This window comes from Eretmochelys imbricata, chromosome 1 (assembly GCF_965152235.1).
Source record: "Eretmochelys imbricata isolate rEreImb1 chromosome 1, rEreImb1.hap1, whole genome shotgun sequence".
NCBI lineage: Eukaryota > Metazoa > Chordata > Testudines > Cheloniidae > Eretmochelys > Eretmochelys imbricata.
The window spans coordinates 343,725,997-343,748,427 of NC_135572.1; the positions used below are offsets into that span (position 1 = coordinate 343,725,997).

Below are 22,431 nucleotides of genomic sequence, written 5' to 3' on the forward strand. Positions count from 1 at the left end.
GCCTCTGAAGCTTGTCCTATGGCCCTTGCAGTATGACACAGTCAAAGGGATATGCAAGGGACTCCACAAAATGGCAGGAAGGAGCCTAAATGTCAGTGTGCTGGCCCAGCAGAGGGCAGGAGCTAAAATGCCAGGTGGAATCACGCTAATGTTACCCCCGTTTCATTCTGTTTTCTGTTGTTGAGCCAAAAACATCATGGCAGTAATTACAGCCGCAGCTTCTACTTGCTCTGAGTTGATATGGAAACATTCCCAGACAAGGTGGCAGTATGGAGCCTTGAGTGGCCGCAAATAAGTAGTTGCTATTTCAGCACACTAGCGGGGTGCAGGAAGTGATTAACCGTGTTCAATAGCTGTTTTGAAGCTGTGTGTTTATTAAGGGCAGACGTTCCTGAATGTACACACATGCCCACTTAGTTAGAAGCTGGAAGCTCCTTGCCAATCAGTAGCGAGTTCAATTCAGGGGTACAAAACTGTCAGCCATTTGAGCACCAGTCAGATCCAGCCCTGCCCTGCAGAGAGAAGATAGGGCTGCCATGGATAACCAGACTGAATCCATAGGCTGGATCTCAATACAGTTTCCTGTAATTTTACAAAACTCATTGGGATTGAGAAAACACCGTAAAGGAGGAATCGCAGACTGGAGACCAGATGTCTTTGTGAGCTATATTACATCATTGAATCAAAGACACCATGCCAGCCTAATTGCTATAGTAATGGTCAGTTTTTCTTATTCAAAGTTGTGTTTGTGCTTAATATCGTGGATGCTAAAACAGTTGGTTATGTGATACAACTAAATGATTTATCTTGTTGTAAATGGGTGAGCCTATGTGATAGCAGAAGATCTCTGGTTATCAGAAGTCCCAATATGTGCACATTCTTGTGAGAGATATATATATATATATAGATAGATATATATATATATATATATATATATATATAAAATAGGGCTTAGGCCCTGTGTTATATTCTTCATTTTAAAGGAACATTAAAAAAACGCTAGTTAGTGATGTTAATTTAGCTAGGCTGCATTGTAACTGCTGTGCTGTAACAGTTTATCTATGATAAAGACTGGTACTGGATTCCTAAGAAGAAAAACGAAGTGAACACCATTATAATTTCCACTTTTAGTATTTAAAAGGTTCTTATAGAAAATCCAGCTGTAGTTTCTCACGAAGATATGAATTCCAGGTCTCTGCAAATACTTTAAGTCAGAGGAGTTCTGTAGCACAGAATTGGTAAGCATTTTGACTTAGCTCCCCTCTATGTAGGTTACACTAACTTTGTAGAATGTCCAGAAAGACAAAGCATGAGTTTCTCCTACTTACAGTATTTTTTGGACAGGCCTTGGGAAAGAATAGCACTAGACCGGTGTGAAGAGAGGGGTCATACCTATCTAAAAGCCATTGATTATTTTTCTAGATGTGTTGAAATTCTGTTTACAGACTCATAGAAATGTAGGACTGGAAGGGACCTCGAGAAGTCATCTAGTCCAGTCCCCTGCACTCAGGCAGGACCAAGTAAATATAGACCTTCCCTGACAGGTGTTTGTCTAACCTGTTCTTTAAAACTTCCAGGATAGGGATTCCACAACCTCCCTTGGAAATCTATTCCAGAATTTAACTATCCTTATCCTTACAGGATGCAAGTCTGAGAGGTGCCAAATCTAAGAAGTCTTTAACCATCAGAATTCAGTCAGAAGTTTATCAAAGTTAAAACAGGAGACCTACCACAGAGAAAAGCAAATGAACACAAAAACTGGACGATACCAGCTGTTCTCACTGAACGGAGCGGCATCCTGAGATCCTATAAAGCTGAGACTGATTGAAGTACTCAGTAATGGAATATAGGGGAAAACAAGTGGCATATCCAGCTAGTTCCCAACCTGGTTGAGTTACTGTGTGATCCTAGCAGCAATGCTCCAGAAGGGAGATAATCCAGTGGAGAAGAGTCCTAAATGTATTAAACAGGAGCCTGCACAGAAGCATGAGCTACAGAGCTGTGGTTGCCTAAGTGGTGCTGTGACAGACTCATATAATCTCTAGATCAGCACAGAGGGGAACGTGTACCACTTACTCACCTGTGGGTTACACATAGTAAAAGACAGTCCCTGTCCTACAGTTTAAATAAACAAGACAGGATGGGAAGGGAAACAAAAGCAGTGAGAGGGGGAAATGACTTATTCAAAGTAACATAAGAGGTCAGTGGGAGAGCTAGAAATCAGGGTGGATAAAAATCAATGATTTTTAAAAAATAATTTAAAAAATTGGATTTTTTTTCTTTATATTGGATTTTTTTGATAAAATGCTTTTTGAGGAAAAAACTTATCTAAAGATAGTTTTAATTAAGATACATTATAACTCAAAGATATCTCATCATGGAATAGGGATTTTAAATTTTAATTCTATATTATGAGACAATATATTCATGTAATGTTTAAGAAAAGTTTTGTAAATGAGTTCCAAAGTTCATGGATTAGGGACCCAATCTTATGGGGTTCCAGGGGCTTCTGTATAGATTATTTAGGTTAATCTTTCTATCTACCCAATGGGACTCAGTGCTCAGTCTAGAAGATACCATCAGAGATGCTTAGTTTTGCAGTTCTCAAACTGTGGATTTGTGTCTCCAGAGGTAACATGCTTGTTAACAGCAAAAATATTTTAAAATAAATAAATAATCTATAGAGGTGAGAAATAACAGACCTCAACTCTATTGTCCCTCTGCAAATTTGTGTACACAGAATCAATCCCTTACCTCTCTCTAAAAATGCAAAGTTTCAAAAAATTCAATGAATAGAAGATTGTTGGGGACAGAATAAATCTGAATAAGGAGAAGTCTGGAGATAAATGTGAGAAGCAAGGGACATATGCTTGTTTTGTTAAAATATTATGGGTTTGCTGTTGAAGAAAAAAATCCAGAATACTTAACGTTGTTGTTTTAGTTAAATAAAACAATTTAAATGTCTGGTGATGTTCTCCTCCTAATACAGCATGGCAAGAAAATCCTCCAAATATTAATGATTAACCTGTTGAATTGGAGATAGTCCACCTCCCAGTGACTTCATAAATATCTGCTCCAATTACCTTTGGTAAATGAAATAACCAAACAAACAATCATTCATTAGCTGTAAAACTAAATCAGAAATTTTTTCAAACTAAATCACTTTAAAAATGTATAGTGTGTATCTTCTAAAAATGAAACCTACATCTATCTCTGAGTTGTGAAGAATATGTATTAAGGTTATAACAACCAACAAGAATGCACTTTTACGTGGAAAACCATGACTAAATCGAGTCTTCCTGACTAGTGTTTTAAATCAAATCCACCCTGCTAGAAATAACACCCATCTCTTGAATCCCAGCCCAGTGCACTATCCAATAGCCCACATTGCGTCTCTAACTGATAATTAACCAGTGCCAATAGTTTATGCCAATGCAGTAACATTACTAATAAAGATCTGTAAAATGAAAAGTGCAAACGTACTGCATTCTTTTCCTTTCATGGGGTCAGGTAATCCAGAGCACTCCGCTGACGGATTTGGGACAGCCACCCTCCACCTGGATCCACTGCTGTCACATTCTGTGTATTCATAGTGGTAATCTGTCTGCAAATAATTACAAAGAGTCTCAGTTTCATCATAACATTTGCTCCTCCACTTAACCAGGATCGTTAATCAAGAATCCAGTATTTTGTCATTTCTGTTATAATCTACAACATATCATGCATAATTCCCATCACACTGTTCTCATTTATTTTCCATATTGCATGCACAAGTGTGCTCGGCAGTGTACGGAGAAAACAGAAGGATACTGGGGTGGGATTTTCAAAAGCACATAAGAGATTCAGAAGCACAAGTCCCATTGAAATTGTGCTCCCGAGTCATTGAAAATCCCACCCACTTTCCTTTCTCCAAACAACTTAGAAGGAGATTTGCAAAGCACACAAGGGATATAAGAGGACGAGCCCCAGTGAAAGTCGGTGACTTATGCTCCTCAATCCTTTAGGTATTTTTGAAAATCTTCCCTTTACATTCTAATTGAGGCATGACCCTACGGGCCAGATTTCCAAAAGTGCTCATTTCCTGCCTAGGAACCCAAATAAGTGGCCATTCGCTGCTGAACTTATTTGGTAATCTGACCAGCAGTATCAAAATGTGAGCAGTTGGCTACGGAGCACTTTTGGAAATCTGGCCCTTACATAGGTGACTAAATGAGAGCCGAACTCTTTTGAAAATCAGGCCGTAGTCGTGGGTGCTGAGCAATTGAAAATCTGACCCCTGAGCCCTTTGAAACCCTTCCCCAATGAATAAAACAATAGGATCAGGAAAGATCAGGGTCACAGTAACAAGATCACAGGATCACTCTGTTTTGGTGTGGGCACATCTTGTAGACCCATGTAAGTGACAGGTTTATTTTTAGTGGTTATTTCATTTTAACTCACATCTTGTGGACTAGGAGTACTTGTGGCACCTCAGAGACTAACCAATTTATTTGAGCATGAGCTTTCGTGAGCTACAGCTCACTTCATCGGATGCATGCTGTGGAAACTGCAGAAGACATTATATACACAGAGACCATGAAACAATACCTCCTCCCACCCCACTCTATTGTTTCATGGTCTCTATGTATATAATGTCTTCTGCAGTTTCCACAGTATGCATCCAATGAAGTGAGCTGTAGCTCACGAAAGCTTATGCTCAAATATATTGGTTAGTCTCTAAGGTGCCACAAGTCCTCCTTTTCTTTTTGCGAATACAGACTAACACGGCTGTTACTCTGAAACCTGTCATCTTGTGGACTATGATCAGTGACAGGGAATCAGATTAATGATGGCATAGAAAAGGTACTTGCAGGAGGAATGGCACTCAGCTTCCACGAATTCCAGCCCACACCACCCACACTAGTCCAGGCTGCCCTAAAGGTGATTCCTCCAGGCACACTGGCAGGGCATCGTGGGTAATCCTGCACCACTGCTTTCCATGATTCTCCACTGCACCGACTTTCCACTTGGTGAAGGAGAAAAGGGAAGGGATCAAGTGGCTTGTTGTGGCTCCCAGATTCCCAGGGCATAGAATCATAGAATATTAAGGTTAGAAGAGACCTCAGGAGGTCATCTAGTCCAATCCCCTGCTCAAAGCAGGACCAATACCAACTAAATCATCCCAGCCAAGGCTTTGTCAAGCCAGGCCTTAAAGACCTCTAAGGAAGGAGATCCATGCTGGCACAGATGTAGATCAGCTCAGTGCCCACATGCACAATTGTTTCACAAAGAAAAGAGTTGCAACTTTCCTTCCCGGTTACTTACAGAAAAACAAGCAGCACTGAGGTTTAATATCTCTGCTACTGTTACTGGGAATCTCCTGAAATCTTTGGACAATAATCCCATTCTATTTAACGTTATTAAAGTTTTTAGTATTTTACACAAAGCTGAAAGTAACAGTTTGATTTGCTTTAGAATAAATATCTTTGTGACTCAACTTGAGGTTTCAAACAAAACATCAACAATGCATTAGAAACTATGGATTCAGGAAAATATTTGTCTTCTAAATGATATAATAATGGAGAATAAGACACTATTATCTCCTGAGCTGCAAGAGACATCAGTTTGTTGCAATTTCAAGACTATGGAATATATTCAATGTCCACTTCTCCCCTTCTCATATTATTTTCAAGAAAATAGGCCAGTGCTTCCTCACCTCCTTATTGAAATCTTCCTGTAGAGCAAGCCAAATATATAAATAACTTAAAGGTAATGGATTGAAACCATCTCACGGCTTATATCATGCATGGAAAATTCATTTATAGTCTGAATTAGATATCTGAGACTGGAATAAGAAATGGAAGAGGGCATTTCAACCCGATAATTGTGTCTCACATCCTCAGATTTCATTTTTTGCTTCAGATCAGATCAGCAAAATTATACAGAGCAGGTTTGGTGGCAGCCAACACATGTTGGTCTTGTAACATTTCTCCTAGTATAATTGAGTCACATTGTCTCAATGTTAGCCCACCTTTAGGCAGTGGCAAAAATAATTTCTCGAGTAGAGAAAATGAATTAAAAATCATAGAAAGGTGATTTTCAGTGCTCATTCTGAAGGCAGGTGGAAAGTCACTGGTTGCCTGAGATCAATGGGCTAGCCCCTGCCCGTCCTACAGAGACCCCTGTGGAAGGGACAGGGCCAGATGCCTCATTAACTTTTCTGCAAAAGCTTTCTAGGACAGGTGGAGCCAAGGCATTTCCCTCACCCTGACCTGCCCCACCACATGTGTGGAGAGCCAGACTGGTGGAGGACTTACAAAGGTCACCTGTAGGGATATAAAACTTAACTACAGGTTTCAGAGTAACAGCCATGTTAGTCTGTATTTGCAAAAAGAAAAGGAGTACTTGTGGCACCTTAGAGACTAACCAATTTATTTGAGCATAAGCTTTCGTGAAGTGAGCTGTAGCTCACGAAAGCTTATGCTCAAATAAATTGGTTAGTCTCTAAGGTGCCACAAGTACTCCTTTTCCTTTTGTGAAAACTTAACTAGTTTCCTAAAGCATCCTCTCTCTAAAGCATCTATCACAGAATTTATCAGTTTTCAAGTGAAAGACAACCCATTATTGTATTTAAAAATTAATCTGAGTTCTTTCTGGCTCATACATTAATCACCTGTAATACAAAATCTGCACATACAATTCTGCCCTCAGGAACACCTGGGCAGCCCTGTAGTCTCCTACATCGCTCCTCTTGTGTGCTCTAGAACTAGCTTTTCCAAGAAGCAAACAATAAAGGTGTCGAGAAATATCTTTTTAAAACTCGTTCTTGACATGACATAGGTAGATAATAGAACTCACCCATTATTACTGTTTTAATGGATTCACTTATTATTTATTATTTGTATAGTCATAGCATGTAGGAACCCCGTCATGAACTAGGGCCCTGCTGCGCTAGGTGCTGTATAAACACAGAATAAAGGACAGACCCTGCCCAAAGAGCTTAAAATCTAATAAGTATGAGACAAGAGACAACAAATGGAGACAGACAACATGGGAGTACAAAGAAACAATGAGACAAATTGGTCAGCATGACAGGCTATGATCTCTATACACAAGCAGACTAACCATTGCCAAGATGACAGATTACAAGGCCAGAAGGGAGGATTGTGATTATCTAGTCTGACCTTCTGTATAACACAGGCCAGAGAACTGCCCCAAAATAATTCCTTGAGCAAATCTTGTAAAAAAAAAAAAAAAAAAACATCCAAACTTGATTTGAAAATTGTCAGTGATGGAGAATCCACAATGACCCTTGGTAAATTGTTCCAATAGTTAATTACTCTCACCTTTTAAAATGTATGCCCTATTTCCAGACTGAATGTGTCTAGCTTCAACTTCCAGCCATATGCCTTTCTCTGCTAGATTGAAGAGCCCATTATTAATGATTTGCTCCTTGTGTAGATACTTACAGACTGTAATAAGTCACCCTTTAAGATTCTCTTGGTTAAGATAAATAGATTGAGTTCCTTCAGTCTACCACTGTAAGGTAGGTTTTCTAATCCTTTAATCATTCTCTTGGCTCTTCTCTGAACCCTCTCCAATATTTCACCAACCTTCCTGAATTGTGGGTACTAGAAGTGGACACAGTATTCCAGTAGTGGTCACACCAGTGCCAAATATAGAGATAAAATAACCTGAGATTCCTCTGTTTATGCATGCCAGTACTACATTAGCTCTTTTGGCCAAAGCATCACATTGGGAGCTCATGTTCAGCTGATTATCCACCATGACCCCTATATCTTTTTCTGAGTCACTGCTTCCCAGGATAGGGTCCCCCATCATGTAAGTATGGCCTACATTCTTGGTTGCTAGATATATATTTTTACATTTAGCCATATTAAAACATAATTGTTTGCTTTTGCACCCAGTTTACCAAGCAATCCTAATTGCTCTGAATCAGTGACCTGTCCTCTTCATTATTTATCACTCCCCCAATTCTTGCATCACCTGCAAACGGCAAAGTTTTTTGTAGGCTTCACGGCAAAAGAGTTTTAAGGAGGGGTTTGCCTCTTTGATGTCCCTCAGTACTGTGCACTCTTAAATGTACCCTGATAAAAGTGCAGGGGACAGGACTAGATGATCTCTCAAGGTCCCTTCTATGATTCTATTAGAGCAGGGGTTCCCAAATTTTGTTTGCGGCTTGTTCAGGGTAAGCCCCTGGCGGGCCGCGAGAGGCTTTGTTTACCTGAACGTCCTCAGGTACGGCCACTCGCAGCTCACTGGCCAATGGGAGCTGTGGGAAGCGGTAGCCCGGCCCGTGCCGCTTCCCACAGCTCCCATTGGTCAGGGACGGAGAACCGCGGCCACTGGGAGCTGCGAGTGGCCATACCTACGGACGCTCAGGTAAACCAGTGGCTTACCCTTGACAAGCCGTGAAGCAAGTTTGGGAACCCCTGTATTAGAGTATAGTTGTATTCTTATGACAGGATTTGTTTCATATACAAGAGAAACCATGCGCCACAAGGGAAGGATTCTGGGCAGCCCAGAGGGCTCAGCCCAATCCAAAAGAACTATCCAGAGTGATGAGGATGTTGAAGCAGCGAAATGCATACAGGTGGGTTTATTATTTTGTCTACGTGTATATACTTCTATGCTATTAATTAAAGAGCAACGTTGTTTTAGAATCCTGTGCCAAGTCTGCCTGTCTGTTGCCTTTCCAATCATGTGCCCCTGAGGAGGCAAACTGTAAACCCAGAGTATCCACATGCCTATAGCTCTGGGACAGGATGTCCTAAATCTGTGGGGGAGTCTGAGGGATCAGCACTAATCCCAGGAGCTAGGCAGGCAGACTGGGGGTTCCGAGCTCCCAGGTGAGGGTGCTAAACAGAGGATCTGCACCCAGAGAGTGAGCCTACAGCCCTAGCCAGGGATAGCACAGGCTCAAGAGGTTTAAAGTCCACAGTGGGAGCCAGACAGGGAGCTCTATCAGGGCTCTGCATGTGTGTGTGCAACAGTGATCCGCTCTGTCCAAAAGTGCTATTGCACTAGAGCCTATGGAATCTTTTAGACCTAGTCCCCCACCTCCCTGACCTCATCTGTCCTTCCTGTGCAGTTTATAGCTAGATATTACGGCATCTCACATTCAGCTATGTTTGCTTTTAAAGCGTCTCACATTTATAGTCTTTATATTTGGCAATGTGCCTATTTCTCTTTTACGCCATAGACTGACTCCTTGTTACTTTTCTGGGATTTACCTCCAGGAGCTGAACCGGTCCCTCCTCCAGGTCAGCTATCATTTCCATCCCGTCTTTTTATGGGTGGCACATTTGGCTTGAATTTCAGGTATTAAGATTGTGTTTCAATATGAAAATATCTCCCAGTATCTACTGAAAACCCACTGTAGGGTTACGGAAAAAAAAATTCTAAATGGAAGACTGATTCTGGTTGGTTTCTTGGAAAAGCACCAATGCATAAGGTCCGCAACATTAAATTTCAATGACAGATTAATAGCAACTGGGGCAGTGCAGCCAAAAAAGTAGGCTTATTCACTCCACCCTCTTCATTTATTTCACTCTACACTGAATTTTACCTTGTTCTCAACGGAGGGTTAGTTAAGTCATATCTGTATATTATACGGCAACATATTTAAGGATGTTATAAGAATCTCTCTGGCAAGCACACGCCTTCTTCGATGGACACTATGTACTGGCAAAAAGAAACCCTTGTGCGCAATCTGCGACAACAGTGGTACTAGCGCAGAGCACTAATGGGGCATAAAACGCTGCCCTGTGGATGCGCGTGGGAGCATCTCAGAGCAGCAGAGAACAGAGCCTTGTGGCGCAATCTGTACCTCAGGCTTTGTTCTGAAATCTAGAGCTCAGCGTCCACACTGGATAAAATACTCCGGTCCACGATGCACCCTCTTTAAAAACGCTGAGTTTTAATAGTGTGATGTCCTGAAACTTACTCTGGAGAGAGGAAGAGCAAAGAATTAAAACAGGAGGCTCAGTTCGCTGCGGGGAACTGCTGTTGCACACCCTGCTGTTCTGCTGTTGCACACCCTGGTGGAGGAATGTTGGCATGGAGGATAGCATTATAGGGCGTGCCTCTCCAGCATGCCCCCTCGTGGCCTGTCATGGCCCTGCAGGCACACTGCACTCAGCGCCCCTTGGGTCTTTTCAGACAATTATCTAAACCAGATTAGTTCAACCTCTCCTTGCAGGTCTGGTTTATTCACTCATTCTGGAGAGAGTAACACTTATTTAGCTGCTCTGTGCCCATGTAAGAGTCCTAGTCAGTTTCTTCCTCTGTCCACGAGATTCCACCACTTCTCCAAGGGCTGGGTTGTAAGTCAGACAATCCCTCTGTCCCGTTCCTTAAGACAGGAGCCTCCTCGCTCTCCTCCTTGGGGCAGCAGTTGTAATTTGGGCTAGATGTAGAGCCTCAAGCAGCTTCTCCCCCAGCTGGCCCTTTTCCCAATCAGTCCTTCCACTCTAAGGCAAGGGGGGGTTCAGCATGTAGACCCTCCCCTATAGCAGTCCTGCTGCTGTCTTCTCCCTGCTAACTCAGGACCCTGCAGGAGCCTTCTTACTTCCTGCAGCAGCTCCAGGCATCTGCCCTGCTGCGAAGGAGGGAGCCAGCATTTATGTTAGGCCCTTCTCCCACCTCATTCCTTATTGGCTGGGTAAGAGGGAGACCTACCCCTACACTCTCTGCAATTCTCCAAGTCCTAAAGATATAGTAACAAGATTCCTTCTAAATGCTACTTCTTCCTGGGACCCCTTTACTCTCTCCCCATATCTCCTCAGGCTTTGTGTATCAGACCACCCTAGTCTCTTAAAGGGCCACACCATATGATGGGGGAGGACTGACCAATAGGAAGTACTGCCCTTAAGAGGCAGACTACCCTGTCACAGCTAGTCAATGTGGCACAAGGCAACCATAATCCCTGCTGCACTGGGAGGCCCACAGCTAGATAGTGCCACCCGACAAGTGCTTTGTCCAGGGAGCGGGGCTTGGCCAGCAGACTCAGAGGGTGCACTGATTCAGCATGCCCCCTGTACAGTCTGTCAAATGGGCTCCTGTGATCTTGTGTCTACAAGTGGCTGGCTTGGTGGAACCCCCAGGGAGGGCAGTGGTGAGAATATCAGATCATAAGAATGGCCATGTTGGGTCAGCCCAATGGTCCAGCTAGCCCAGTGTCATGTATTCTGATAGCGGCCGGTGCCAGATGCCTCAGAGGGAATGAACAGAACAGGGCAAGTTATTGAGTGACCCATCCCCTGTTGTCCAGTCCCAACTTCTGGCAACCAGAGGTTTACGGACACCCGGAGCATGGAGTTACATCCCTGACCATCTTGGTAATAGGCACTGACGGACCTATCCTTCATGAACTTCTCTAATTCATTTCCTGAACCCAGTTATACTTTTGGCCTTCACAGCATCCCCTGGCAGCGAGTGCTACAGGTTGACCATCTGTTGTGCGAAGAAGTACTTCCTTACGTTTTTTTTAAATCTGCTGCCTATTAGTTTCATTGGGTGACCCCTGATTTGTGGGTTATGAGAAGGGGTAAATAACACTTCCCTATTCACTTTCTCCGCACCAGTCATGATCTTGTAGACCTCTCTCATATCCCCCTCCAGTCGTCCCTTTTCCAAACTAAACACTCCCAGTCTTTTTAATCTCTCCTCATATGGAAGCTGTTCCATACCCCTAATCATTTGTGTCATAGGCGCTGACTCCGTGGGTGCTCCCGACCAAGCACCCATAGGCTGGAGCACCCACAAAGAAAAATTGGTGGGTGCTCAGCAATATTTCCCCTTGTTTTTTCCTACCCCCCACCCCCAGACGTTCTTGTTAAACCCTGGATTTGTGCTGGAAATGGCCCACCTTGATTATCATACACATTGTAAGGAGAGTGATCACTTTAGATAAGCTATTACCAGCAGGAGAGTGGGGTGGGGGGAGGTATTTTTTTATGCTTTTGTGTGTATAAAAAGAAAAGGAGTACTTGTGGCACCTTAGAGACTAACCAATTTATTTGAGCATGAGCTTTCGTGAGCTACAGCTCACTTCATCGGATGCATACCGTGGAAACTGCAGCAGACATTATATACACACAGAGATCATGAAACAATACCTCCTCCCACCCCACTGTCCTGCTGGTAATAGCTTATCTAAAGTGATCATCAAGTTGGGCCATTTCCAGCACAAATCCAGGTTTTCTCACCCTCCACCCCCCCCCCCCCCACACACACACAAACTCACTCTCCTGCTGGTAATAGCCCATCCAAAGTGACAACTCTCTTCACAATGTGCACGATAATCAAGGTGGGCCATTTCCTGCACAAATCCAGGTTCTCTCACCCCCTCACCCCCCTCCAAAAACCACACACACAAACTCACTATCCTGCTGGTAATAGCTCATCCAAAGTGACCACTCTCGAAAGCTCATGCTCAAATAAATTGCTTAGTCTCTAAGGTGCCACAAGTCCTCCTTTTCTTTTTGCGAATACAGACTAACACGGCTGTTACTCTGAAACCTATCCACAGTGACTCCAAAATCTCTTTCTTGAGTGCTAACAGCTAATTTAGATGCTTTCATTTTGTATGTATAGTTAGGATTATATTTTCCAGTGTGCATTACTTTACATTTATCAACATTGAATATCATCTGCCATTTTGCTGCCCACTCACCCAATTTTGTGGGATCCCTTTGTAGCTCTTCACAGTCTGCTTTGGACTTAACTAACTTGAATAATTTTGTATCTGCAATCTTTGCCACCTCACTGTGTTTACCCCTTTTTCCAGATCATTTATTAATATGCTGGACAATCCCTGCCCTCCCTCATTGGTGGATTCCCTCTAAGATACAGCCTCACATGCTACGTTGAAAGAAGCCAGGTAAATATCTAGATCAGCGGTTCACAAACTTTTCCATAATGAGACCAATCAAGAATCACTTTCCATATAGCTGGGATCTAGCCAGGAGGGGTGGAAGGTCACGACTCCTTTACACCACTAGGGGTCACGACCGTCAAAGTTGAGAAACCTTGATCTAAACATACAGGGTGAATCAAGTCCAGAAGCCATAAATGTTACCAAATCTATAAGGATTTATAGTGAAAAGAGCCTCTATACTCTCTATTCTCAGCAGGCTGCTTTGCTCATCTTACCTTCTGACCACATAGGGCAAGGAGCCAGAGTAAGCTGCCATCTTACCTGCCACACTGTTATTGTAACACAATTCACCCCAAGAATGCTGTTTCTTCCTTCCCTTTGCAGGGTGCATGAATTTGTGTTACCTGTTTCAGAAATATTTTTGCTGAGCTTAATCCAATTAAGTGCACCTTGTGCTATTAAAAGATACAGTTTGCCAAAAGGGGCATCCATAATCTTTAGAGACCCAGGAGCTATCTATATTTACATGTGAAATAGGGATTAGCTGTGCATTAAAAAAGCCTCTTTGAGGAAAGAACAAAGTCAGAAGGGATTAGTGGAGATTTCGACCTAGTCAAACACTTTAGTGATCCCTCCAGATTGAAAGGGAGAAAACACTTTCACCCCCTTTGTGCACAAGGATGTGATATCCCAAAGGATCACAGAAATCAGAGAAGGCAAAAAGATTCATTGGGTCACCCCAGTCTACCATTGGCCTGCCAGGTCAGGATCGTTCCCTGCAATGTACTGTGTAGTGCTCTGTGCAGTTTAGTTTTAATGTATCCAGGGATGAGGCTTCCAACATTTCCCAACAGGAGACTATTTCACCTGTTACTTGGGGCTTGTCTACGTGGAGAGCTAGCACACAGCACGCTGGGGTGACTCTATAGCGCACAAGCCCTCCATACACTAACTGGCCATGTGGACCCACCAGAGGTTCCGTAGCACACTTTGACATACCGTACTCCCGTTTCAAACTACAGAACTTCTAGTGCGTGGCAGCAGGGTCCATACGGGCAGTTACCGTGCAGCTGGCTGGCGCTCTGCAGATTTGCACACTGCCTTGCTGTGGACTAACTCCCCATGTGGACAAGCTCTGACAGGTCTTATATGTTTTTCCTGCTATTCAGGGCCTGGAAGGGGAGATGCAGATGCTCAGTTCCTCTCAGGATCCAGCCTTCTTTCCTTAATTTCATCCCATTACTCCTAATTATAGCCTCTTGTGCAGTAAATATTTCCTCCTCCCTCTTTGTGTTTACACTCTCCCCTGTTTGTGAATGAGCAGCACGTCCACCCTTAGCCACTAGTCAGCCACAACATACAGATTTAGGGCCTGATCCTGGAGATGTTTTTCACATGGAGTAGTTCTTGGGCACACAAATATAATCATTGAAGTCAATGGGGTTACTTATATGAGTAAGTTCTACTCAGTTGAAGGCTGAGCTGCATCCTTGGTTATTTCTGTCTCTCCCCCTATGTCAGTCTCTCCGTCCCCTTCTGCTGGGCTTCCCTGAGCTGGCTCCAGTTTATTTACGGCTTTTATGCCCCGAAATGAGCGCAGCATTCCAGGCAATGCCAATGGCAGCTGTACAGACTCAAAACTTCTAAAAAAAATCAGGCCCACTTTTTACGTAGAGCCTATTCTTAAGAAGCAGGTTTAAAAACGTTGGCCTAGGCCTACGGCACGGCCCCATCCATCCCCTTTCTGGAGTACTGAGATCCTGTTCAGTGGAGCCCTTTAGCATGTATTTAACATTAAGCACATGCTTAAGTACCATTGACTTGAAGATGAGAATGTGCATAAGCACTCTGCTGATTCAGGATTTCTATTCAATAAAATACATTAGCATTTACATGATTGAGTAGCAGATACAGCTACTGCTCATGCAGTCATAATCTTTCCCCCTCGTTAGCCACTTCTCCTTACTGCAAGTGGGTCAGGCAGCATCTTTGATATCTTCCTGGTATCCACAGCCCCGATTAAATAAATAAATAAATGTTTAGTCCAAGGGGCCTTGAGCTGCTCTAGAAGTAGACAGGAGGACACAGATAGATTGTCTTTATCAGTATTTAGAAACAACTGGTTCACAGGAAAACATTGGAAGAAATATTTTGACCCAGATAACATGGAGAGAGCTCTATAATTAGCCAGTTCTCATGTAAACTAGGTCAAAAAACTGCCCTAGCTTTGAGAAGTGGCTCCAGTCCATAGGCTTTGTTGCCAATATAGACCAGTGGTTCTCAACCAGGGGTACACAGCCCCTTGGGGGTATGCAGAGGTCTTCCAGAGAATACATCAACTCATCTAGATATTTGCCTAGTTTTACAATAGGTTACATAAAAAACACTAGTGAAGCAATACAAACCAAAATTGCATACAATTACTTCTTTATACTGCTCTATATACTATACACTGAAATGTGTACAATATTTATATTCCAATCTATTTATTTTATAATTACATGGTAAAAACAAGAAAGCAAACCATTTTTCAAAAGCAGTGTGATGTGACACTTTTGTATTTTTATGTCTGATTTTGTAAACAAGTGGTTTTTAAGTGAGGTGAAACTTGGGGCTACACAAGACAAATCAGATGCCTGAAAGGGGTACAGAAGTCTGGAAAGGTTGAAAGACACTGACATAGACCATCAAACCATCTGTAAAGCTTCTCTCTTAGGTACTTATACAGCCCCCATCACTGTAGTATCTGCGCATCTTATAATCTTGTAACGTGTTTATCCTCACAATACCCCTGGGAGGAAGGACAGTGCTATTATCACCATTTTACAGATCAGAAATTAAGGCACAGAGAGGTTAAGTGACTTGCCGAAAGTCATAAAGAAAGTCTGTAGTGAAGCAGGGTAGTGTGGAGCAGAACACCGGTCTCCCAAGTCCTAATCTGGTGCCCTAATTACTGAACCAGCCTTCATAATGCTACCTCTTCATCTCTCTTTAAAAATCTACCTCTGCTATGCCGCGTACAGATCACTGCTGTCTGCCACTGGTTAGACAAATGACAAGCTGTGATTCCTACTTTTCTGCTTAATTCTGTACTTTTTACCATTACCTCATCCTCCCAACCCACCCGTGGCCCGTTTGACTATTTTGTCCACCTGTTACATCCTGACAGTCATTTAGATGGTGAGCTCTCTGGGACAGGGAATGTCTTCTTTGTTACATGTCTGTACAGTGCATAACACAACGGGGCTCTGCATCTTGATTAGGGTTCCTAGGTGTTATCGTAATAATAATATATAATAATAATCCTCAGATATTTAATGACTTGGATATAATGATAACGATGTGCATGGATCACCCACCCAGCAAATAACAACGGTGTTATCCAGTGAATTCCTAATCACTAGGTTCAGGGTGCATGCCTGGTAGAGAATGCTAGCCACGTCCCCATCAGAAACAACCTTTGCTGCCCCTCGGCCATTATTTGTTAGGAAGTATCACCCTCAAATAACTTGGCATCACAGAGCCAGGTATGAAGCATTGTGTGTACACACTGCACAATGTCTTCATTTATGTTTCACCAATTCCAACACCCATTGAAATCAGTGGAATTTTTCCATTGACTCAATGGATATGGGACCAGATCCCAAATAATCAGACACAGTTTGCATTGGCAGAGATGCTGCTGTTTGTCACAGTGACACCTTCAGCCTCTGCCAAATTCTCTTCAGCAACAGCCCAATAGCGACTACTGGGTTTATTTTATTTCATTTTTCTCTTAATGGCCATTTTCAGTATAAAAAATTCAAGTTAGACAGTGGGCCCTTCAGCCAGAAGTTTTTCCTTTTACAACAAAACATTACAGACAAGCCACACGTGGCACTAGCATTATTAAAACTGGGAAGACAAGTAATGGTCAGTAAAGCAGTGACCCTATCATTTAGGGCCTGATCCAATGCCCACTGAAGTCAATGGAAAGATACCACTATTATGGAGTGTGGAATGGGCCATAACAGAGCAGTACATGTTCTCACAACACCATATATATATATTTTACACAACAGAGGGTAGGTGTCGCCATCCTTGTAGGTTAAGAATCCTAAAGAAAGAGATACACTTTCTACACGTTCTTTAAATCCATCCTATTAAATTGAATAGAGAATTATATCCATTATAGAATTCTGTAGGGTGATTCAAAATCCTGTTAAAAGCTTAACATTTTGTATTTAAAATTGTGTGTGTGTTTCAGAGTCATTTCTAGAGACTTTCTTCACATTTCTGCATAAACTTATTGGTTTCACCCCTATTATATTCTATAGGGCCTTTCCTATAAGGGTCCAATGAGTTTCTAATCAACAGATTTGGGCTGAGGCCTGAATCTGAAATCACCTGCCCCAGTTTTATAACCCTGCAACTCCAAGGACTTTAATGGATTTACTCCCAGTTTACAGATGCAAAGGTGAGAGAAGACTAGGGCCGTGTGTACGTGAGTGTGAGAGAGAGAGAGAGTCCATGATGAGTGACCCTTTGTGCATTTTCAGCATTATTTCAGTGCGTGGCAACAGCATAGGAACAGAGTGGTACAGGAATTCCCACTACTACCTGATTTTGTCTGCCTTGAGGCAGGGGTTATTTCTTCATATGGGCCCTGCTCTCCTTTAGGACCTGGTCCTGCAAGGTGCTGAGCACTTCTCAGAGATGGGACTTCCAAAATGGGAGTTGAAGATGCTCAGCATCTCTCAGCACCGTCCAGGATTGGCCCCTAACGGAGTGCTGGTAGACACAGGGATTTCCCCCTTATTAGTAGTCAGAGTAATACAAATGGTGGTGCCCAAAGGCCTAATCAGGGCTGGCGCCCCATTGCGCTGGGCGTGGTACCAAAATAGACAAGGGAAAAACCCTGAACGAAGGGGTTAAATTTGAAGACACAAACAGATGAAAGGCAGGGAATGCGGTTGCAGCAGGAGTATGGTGAAGAATTGGCACAGCTTTGTTAGTTACATGGATTGTACGTGGCTGATTTTTAGTTGGAGGTAGAGGTAGGAAGTAAGGGAGTAGGAAAAGGAAAAAGAGGAAGAGGAATATTTATTTCACAGAGCCCCAAAGGCTGGATTCACTGAGCTACAGGCCTCTACTGGGATCCCTCTGAGCACAATATGAAAACGGCTTTATGGTGCTGAAGAACTATTATGGAGCCTAGTTTTCTCACTGACTGTGCCATAAGTCTGGCCTTTTTCTGCTCACAGCCATGGTTAGGGATCACATTCCGAGACCAGAAAAGGAACAGGAAGAGACATGAACCCACACATTTGGGTTTACAAGAATACTGGTGTGTTTAGCTTTGTTCAGCCTCAGAGATTTGTGGCCTTAATGACAAGAGAGACTAAGACATTCTCTAAGGACACAGGTCTCCATAGCTGGCAAACTACTGCAACAGAATTCCCAAATGAAATTCTAGTCCCTATCAAGGAAACCACTTACATCTGTAGCTAAAAGACACTTTCTTGATGCCAATCAGGCTATAAAAATAAAATTAGGGAGTTAATTATTTAACTTGCAATTAGACTGTGCCTTTGGTGAGACATTGATCCTGCTTCATTATCCTGCTTTCTACTAAGGAACTGCCAGGAAACGCATAACAATAAAGGCAGGCATGGTGACTGCCATCCCTAGATTCTAAAATGCCTGGCCCTGACATGGCATGCCAGGGAGTATGGGGGAGTTAGGCCACCCCAGCATGGCTTCCCCACATCTTAGCTTGGGCATGGGGGTGGAGCAGAAACTGCATGTCAAATATGCCTCCCCTTGAATAAAGGTGGGATAAGTAATCTGTGCCTTGTAAACGGGTGGTTAAGGGTGGCACAGATTAACCACGTAGGAGCACGAGCAGGGATGGAACTGTGGCTCTTTTATACTTCATAGGCAGTTGTCACAGGGTGAGTGGCCCCAGTAAATGAAGTAGATTGAGCTCCCCTGTGCCAGAACAGGTGCTCCCATCTGGCCAGTTAAGAAGATGGGCCAGCACCTGGGGGCTATAAAAGAAGCAGGGAGAATTTGAGAGGGAGGGAGACATGGTAAATCAGAGTTGCCTGAGAGCACAGAAGCTGCCCTGGGTCAGCCAGGGGTAGGTGAGAACTGCGAGACCAGGCAACTGAAAGAGGTCCCAGAAGGTGTTTCCTGGGGAAAGGCTGAAGGCAATGAGAGCAGCAACAGGGGTTTACCAGCTAAGTTCCCCAGGCCAGACAGCCAGGGCTGGAGAGGGCTGAAGGCAGGAGGGGCAGCAGCTGAGGGAGTTGCCGGCTGGCTAAGCCAGAGAGATGGTGCCAAGGGCCAGAGAGGACCGAAGGCAGGGGAAAAGCAGAGGGACTTACTCACAGACCTCTCAACACCAAAGAGCTGGACCTGGGGGAGTAAGGGATGCTCCCCTGGTAAAAACGGTCTCCCACCAATGAGGTTGTATGGGTTCCTGCTGGGAAGAACAAGGTTGCACTCTGACTGGGAGAAGTGGCAGTCCAGGCAGAGGAATGGGGAGGTATGGACAAGGAGCCTAGGTGTGGTGGAAGACAGAGTATAGTGAGGGGATACTCCCAGCAGGGAGGCTGTAGGAGGTTCCTGCTGGGAAGAGTGGGGTTTTAAGGACTACATGCATTGTGGGAGGTTATATGGACTTTGCTTTGGGATTTTTGCTATACGCTATTCGCACTATGTTTGGTAATGAACTGGTTCCCCAGGAAAGGTATTGTTTAAGCAAGAGCCTGAAGTGGAGCTCACTGGGTTACCTGAAGGGGGAAATTGAGGCAGACATGCTTATCATATCATGACCTGCTGCAAAAGGTTGCTCTAGGTGTGGACTGTCTTCTCACAGCAGTGAAATGCAGTCATTAGAGCAGTGCAGGGCTTGAGTCACGCTGGAATGCTCCGGAATGTTGTTCCAGCACATTTCTGAGGAGCCGGAAGGGCATTCTGGTACTTCCAATACCTGAAGTGAAGGTTACTTTACAGTTATCATAAGGACTGGATTGTCATTCTGGCACTTCTGTTTTAGGACTCAAGTGCTGACTGGAACTCAGGAGACCTGGGTTTGGTTCTCAGTTCTGCCACTGGCCTGCTGGGTGACAGAGCAAATCACTTGACCTCTCTGCACCTGCTCCCCACACCTGTAAAATGAGAATAACAATACTCACCTTCCTTTGTAAAATGCAGAGGTGTATGGAAAACAAAAATGCCATTTGGAGAAGGATTATGAGATTTTTAAAAATGGTTTGATTCTCTAAAATGAAAAATTTTAAAATTCACTGTGATTTACCTAAAGTCAAATTATGAGAAAAGTCAGGGATAGAACCCTGGAGTCCTGACTCCTAATCCCCTGCTGTAGCCAAACACCAGATTGCCTACCCTTATGCGTAAAGAGAAAGGGGCATAAATGAAATACAACTCTACAATGTCTCAGACATTGCCAGTATAGCTGCGAATCAATCAATGAAAGGCTCAGAACATCTGTTTTCCTTGTGTGGAATTTTAAAACAGCCTCAATGCCAATACGTTTCGGAGGTCTATATCAGGAAAGATCTCTATGAGCATAAGTTTAAAATATGAACTTTAAGTCTCTATTGAAAGTTTTCCTCTTTCCTTTGAGTTTGAAGTGTGGCTTTACTGTTTCTGAAGAATGTTGGAACAACCACCCTGGACAACGAACTCTGTCTAAATTGGGCATAGCGTAGCCAGCAGCAATGCAAAAGCCTCCCCACACTGCTCCACCAGTCCTCATATGGACAGGGAAGAGAGCCACCTGTAGGTGTTGATAGTTGCCTCTCCACATCCATTCACTCCTTTGCCTCTTCTGCCTGAGATTGAACAATGGTGCTAGTTAATGCCAGTTAGTTGTGATGTTGGTTTTATAATGGAATACCAGCCACCTGGAAGCTGAACTGGCAACACCAAATCCTGTTCACACAAGCCACCAAAACAGCCATTGGACAGTAACTACTGACCTGGAAGGAAAGCATGAGCCTCATGGGAGAAGATGTCTTAACCCCTGTCCATCACCAATAGCATGAGCAACACCACTGAAGTGTTTTGCTCAAGTTATCAGGATTTCTCAAGTGAGAGACAGGGTTTCTCAGAGTTCTGAACTATGGCTGTGTGCTGTATTCCCAATGACAACAGTGGGACAGAAACGAGAGAGAGAAACGTTGGATATATACAGCTTCTGTCAGGAAAAACATCTGCTAGACACGATCAATTAATTCACTGTAATGAAGAGCACTGCAACCTGTTATTGATCCTCTTCGTCCTGTGTTTTACACTACATCGATTTGTAAGATGTTGGGCAGGGGAGGGAGTGCATTGTAGTGTCAGGATCTTGACTGGCCTTTTTAATAACAAAAATTGTCCCATCATTTAACAAGCAGGCGCATCTATTATGCTCTGTTGCTATGTAACTTACTCTTTTCATTTATGTAGGGTATCCATGTACAGCTAATATTAATGTAGAAATAAATACACCATTATCCCCAGCTGTATGTGTATGCATGCGTATACATGCAGCTACACCAGGGGTTCTCAAACTGGGGGGTTGTGACCAGTGATGAGCTGCCAAAATCTTAACAACTGGCTCCCTCCTCACCCCATGAGGCCACCCTCACCTCTGCTCCGCCTCCGCCTGCTTCTCAGCCCGCCCCGGCTTCTCATGCAAACAGCTGATTCGCGGGAAGCCGAGGGGGGGGTGGAGAAGCAGAGCAGGGTGGCGCATTCAGGGGACGAGGGGGAGCGGAGGTGAGCTGGGGCCGGAGGTGGGAGCACCCGTGGAGTCGGTGCCTAAGGCGCCACTTTTAGCCGGTTGTTAAATTTAGAAGCCCTTTTAGAACTGGTTGTCCCTCGCGGAACAACCAGTTCTAAAAGGGCTTCTAAATTTAACAACTGGTTCTAGCAAACCGGTGCGAACCAGCTCCAGCTCACCACGGGTTGTGACCCCTCAGGGGGGTTGTGAGGTTATTACATGTGGGGTTGCAAGCTGTCAGCCTCCACCCTCAAACTCCTGCAGCATTTATACTAGTGCTAAAAAGTGTTTTTAATATATAAGGGGGGGGGGGTCACCCTCACAGGCTTGCTGTGAGAGAGGGGTCACCAATACAAAAGTTTGAGAACCACTGATCTACACACACAAAATCTACATATTTTTTGTTTGCATTTAACTTGTAGGCCCATACCCTCCTCATCTGGTGAAATCTGAAGAATCATAGAATATCAGGGTTGGAAGGGACCCCTGAAGGTCATCTAGTCCAACCCCCTCTCGAAGCAGGACCAATTCCCAGTTAAATCATCCCAGCCAGGGCTTTGTCAAGCCTGACCTTAAAAACCTCTAAGGAAGGAGATTCTATCATCTCCCTAGGTAACGCATTCCAGTGTTTCACCACCCTCTTAGTGAAAAAGTTTTTCCTAATATCCAATCTAAACCTCCCCCACTGCAACTTGAGACCATTACTCCTCGTTCTGTCATCTGCTACCATTGAGAACAGTCTAGAGCCATCCTCTTTGGAACCCCCTGTCAGGTA

At 43.7% G+C, this 22,431-nt stretch overlaps 1 protein-coding gene across 1 annotated transcript in view; it reads right to left on the reverse strand.

The window, feature by feature from the left end:
* The window catches only part of ELAPOR2 (endosome-lysosome associated apoptosis and autophagy regulator family member 2), a 135,404-nt gene that overhangs the window by 68,545 nt on the left and 44,428 nt on the right, over positions 1 to 22,431 (reverse strand). The window contains exon 2 of the mRNA XM_077807883.1: positions 3,484 to 3,604. Within this exon, the coding sequence (XP_077664009.1) occupies positions 3,484 to 3,604 (121 nt within the window). The remainder of the gene's footprint in view (positions 1 to 3,483; positions 3,605 to 22,431) is intronic.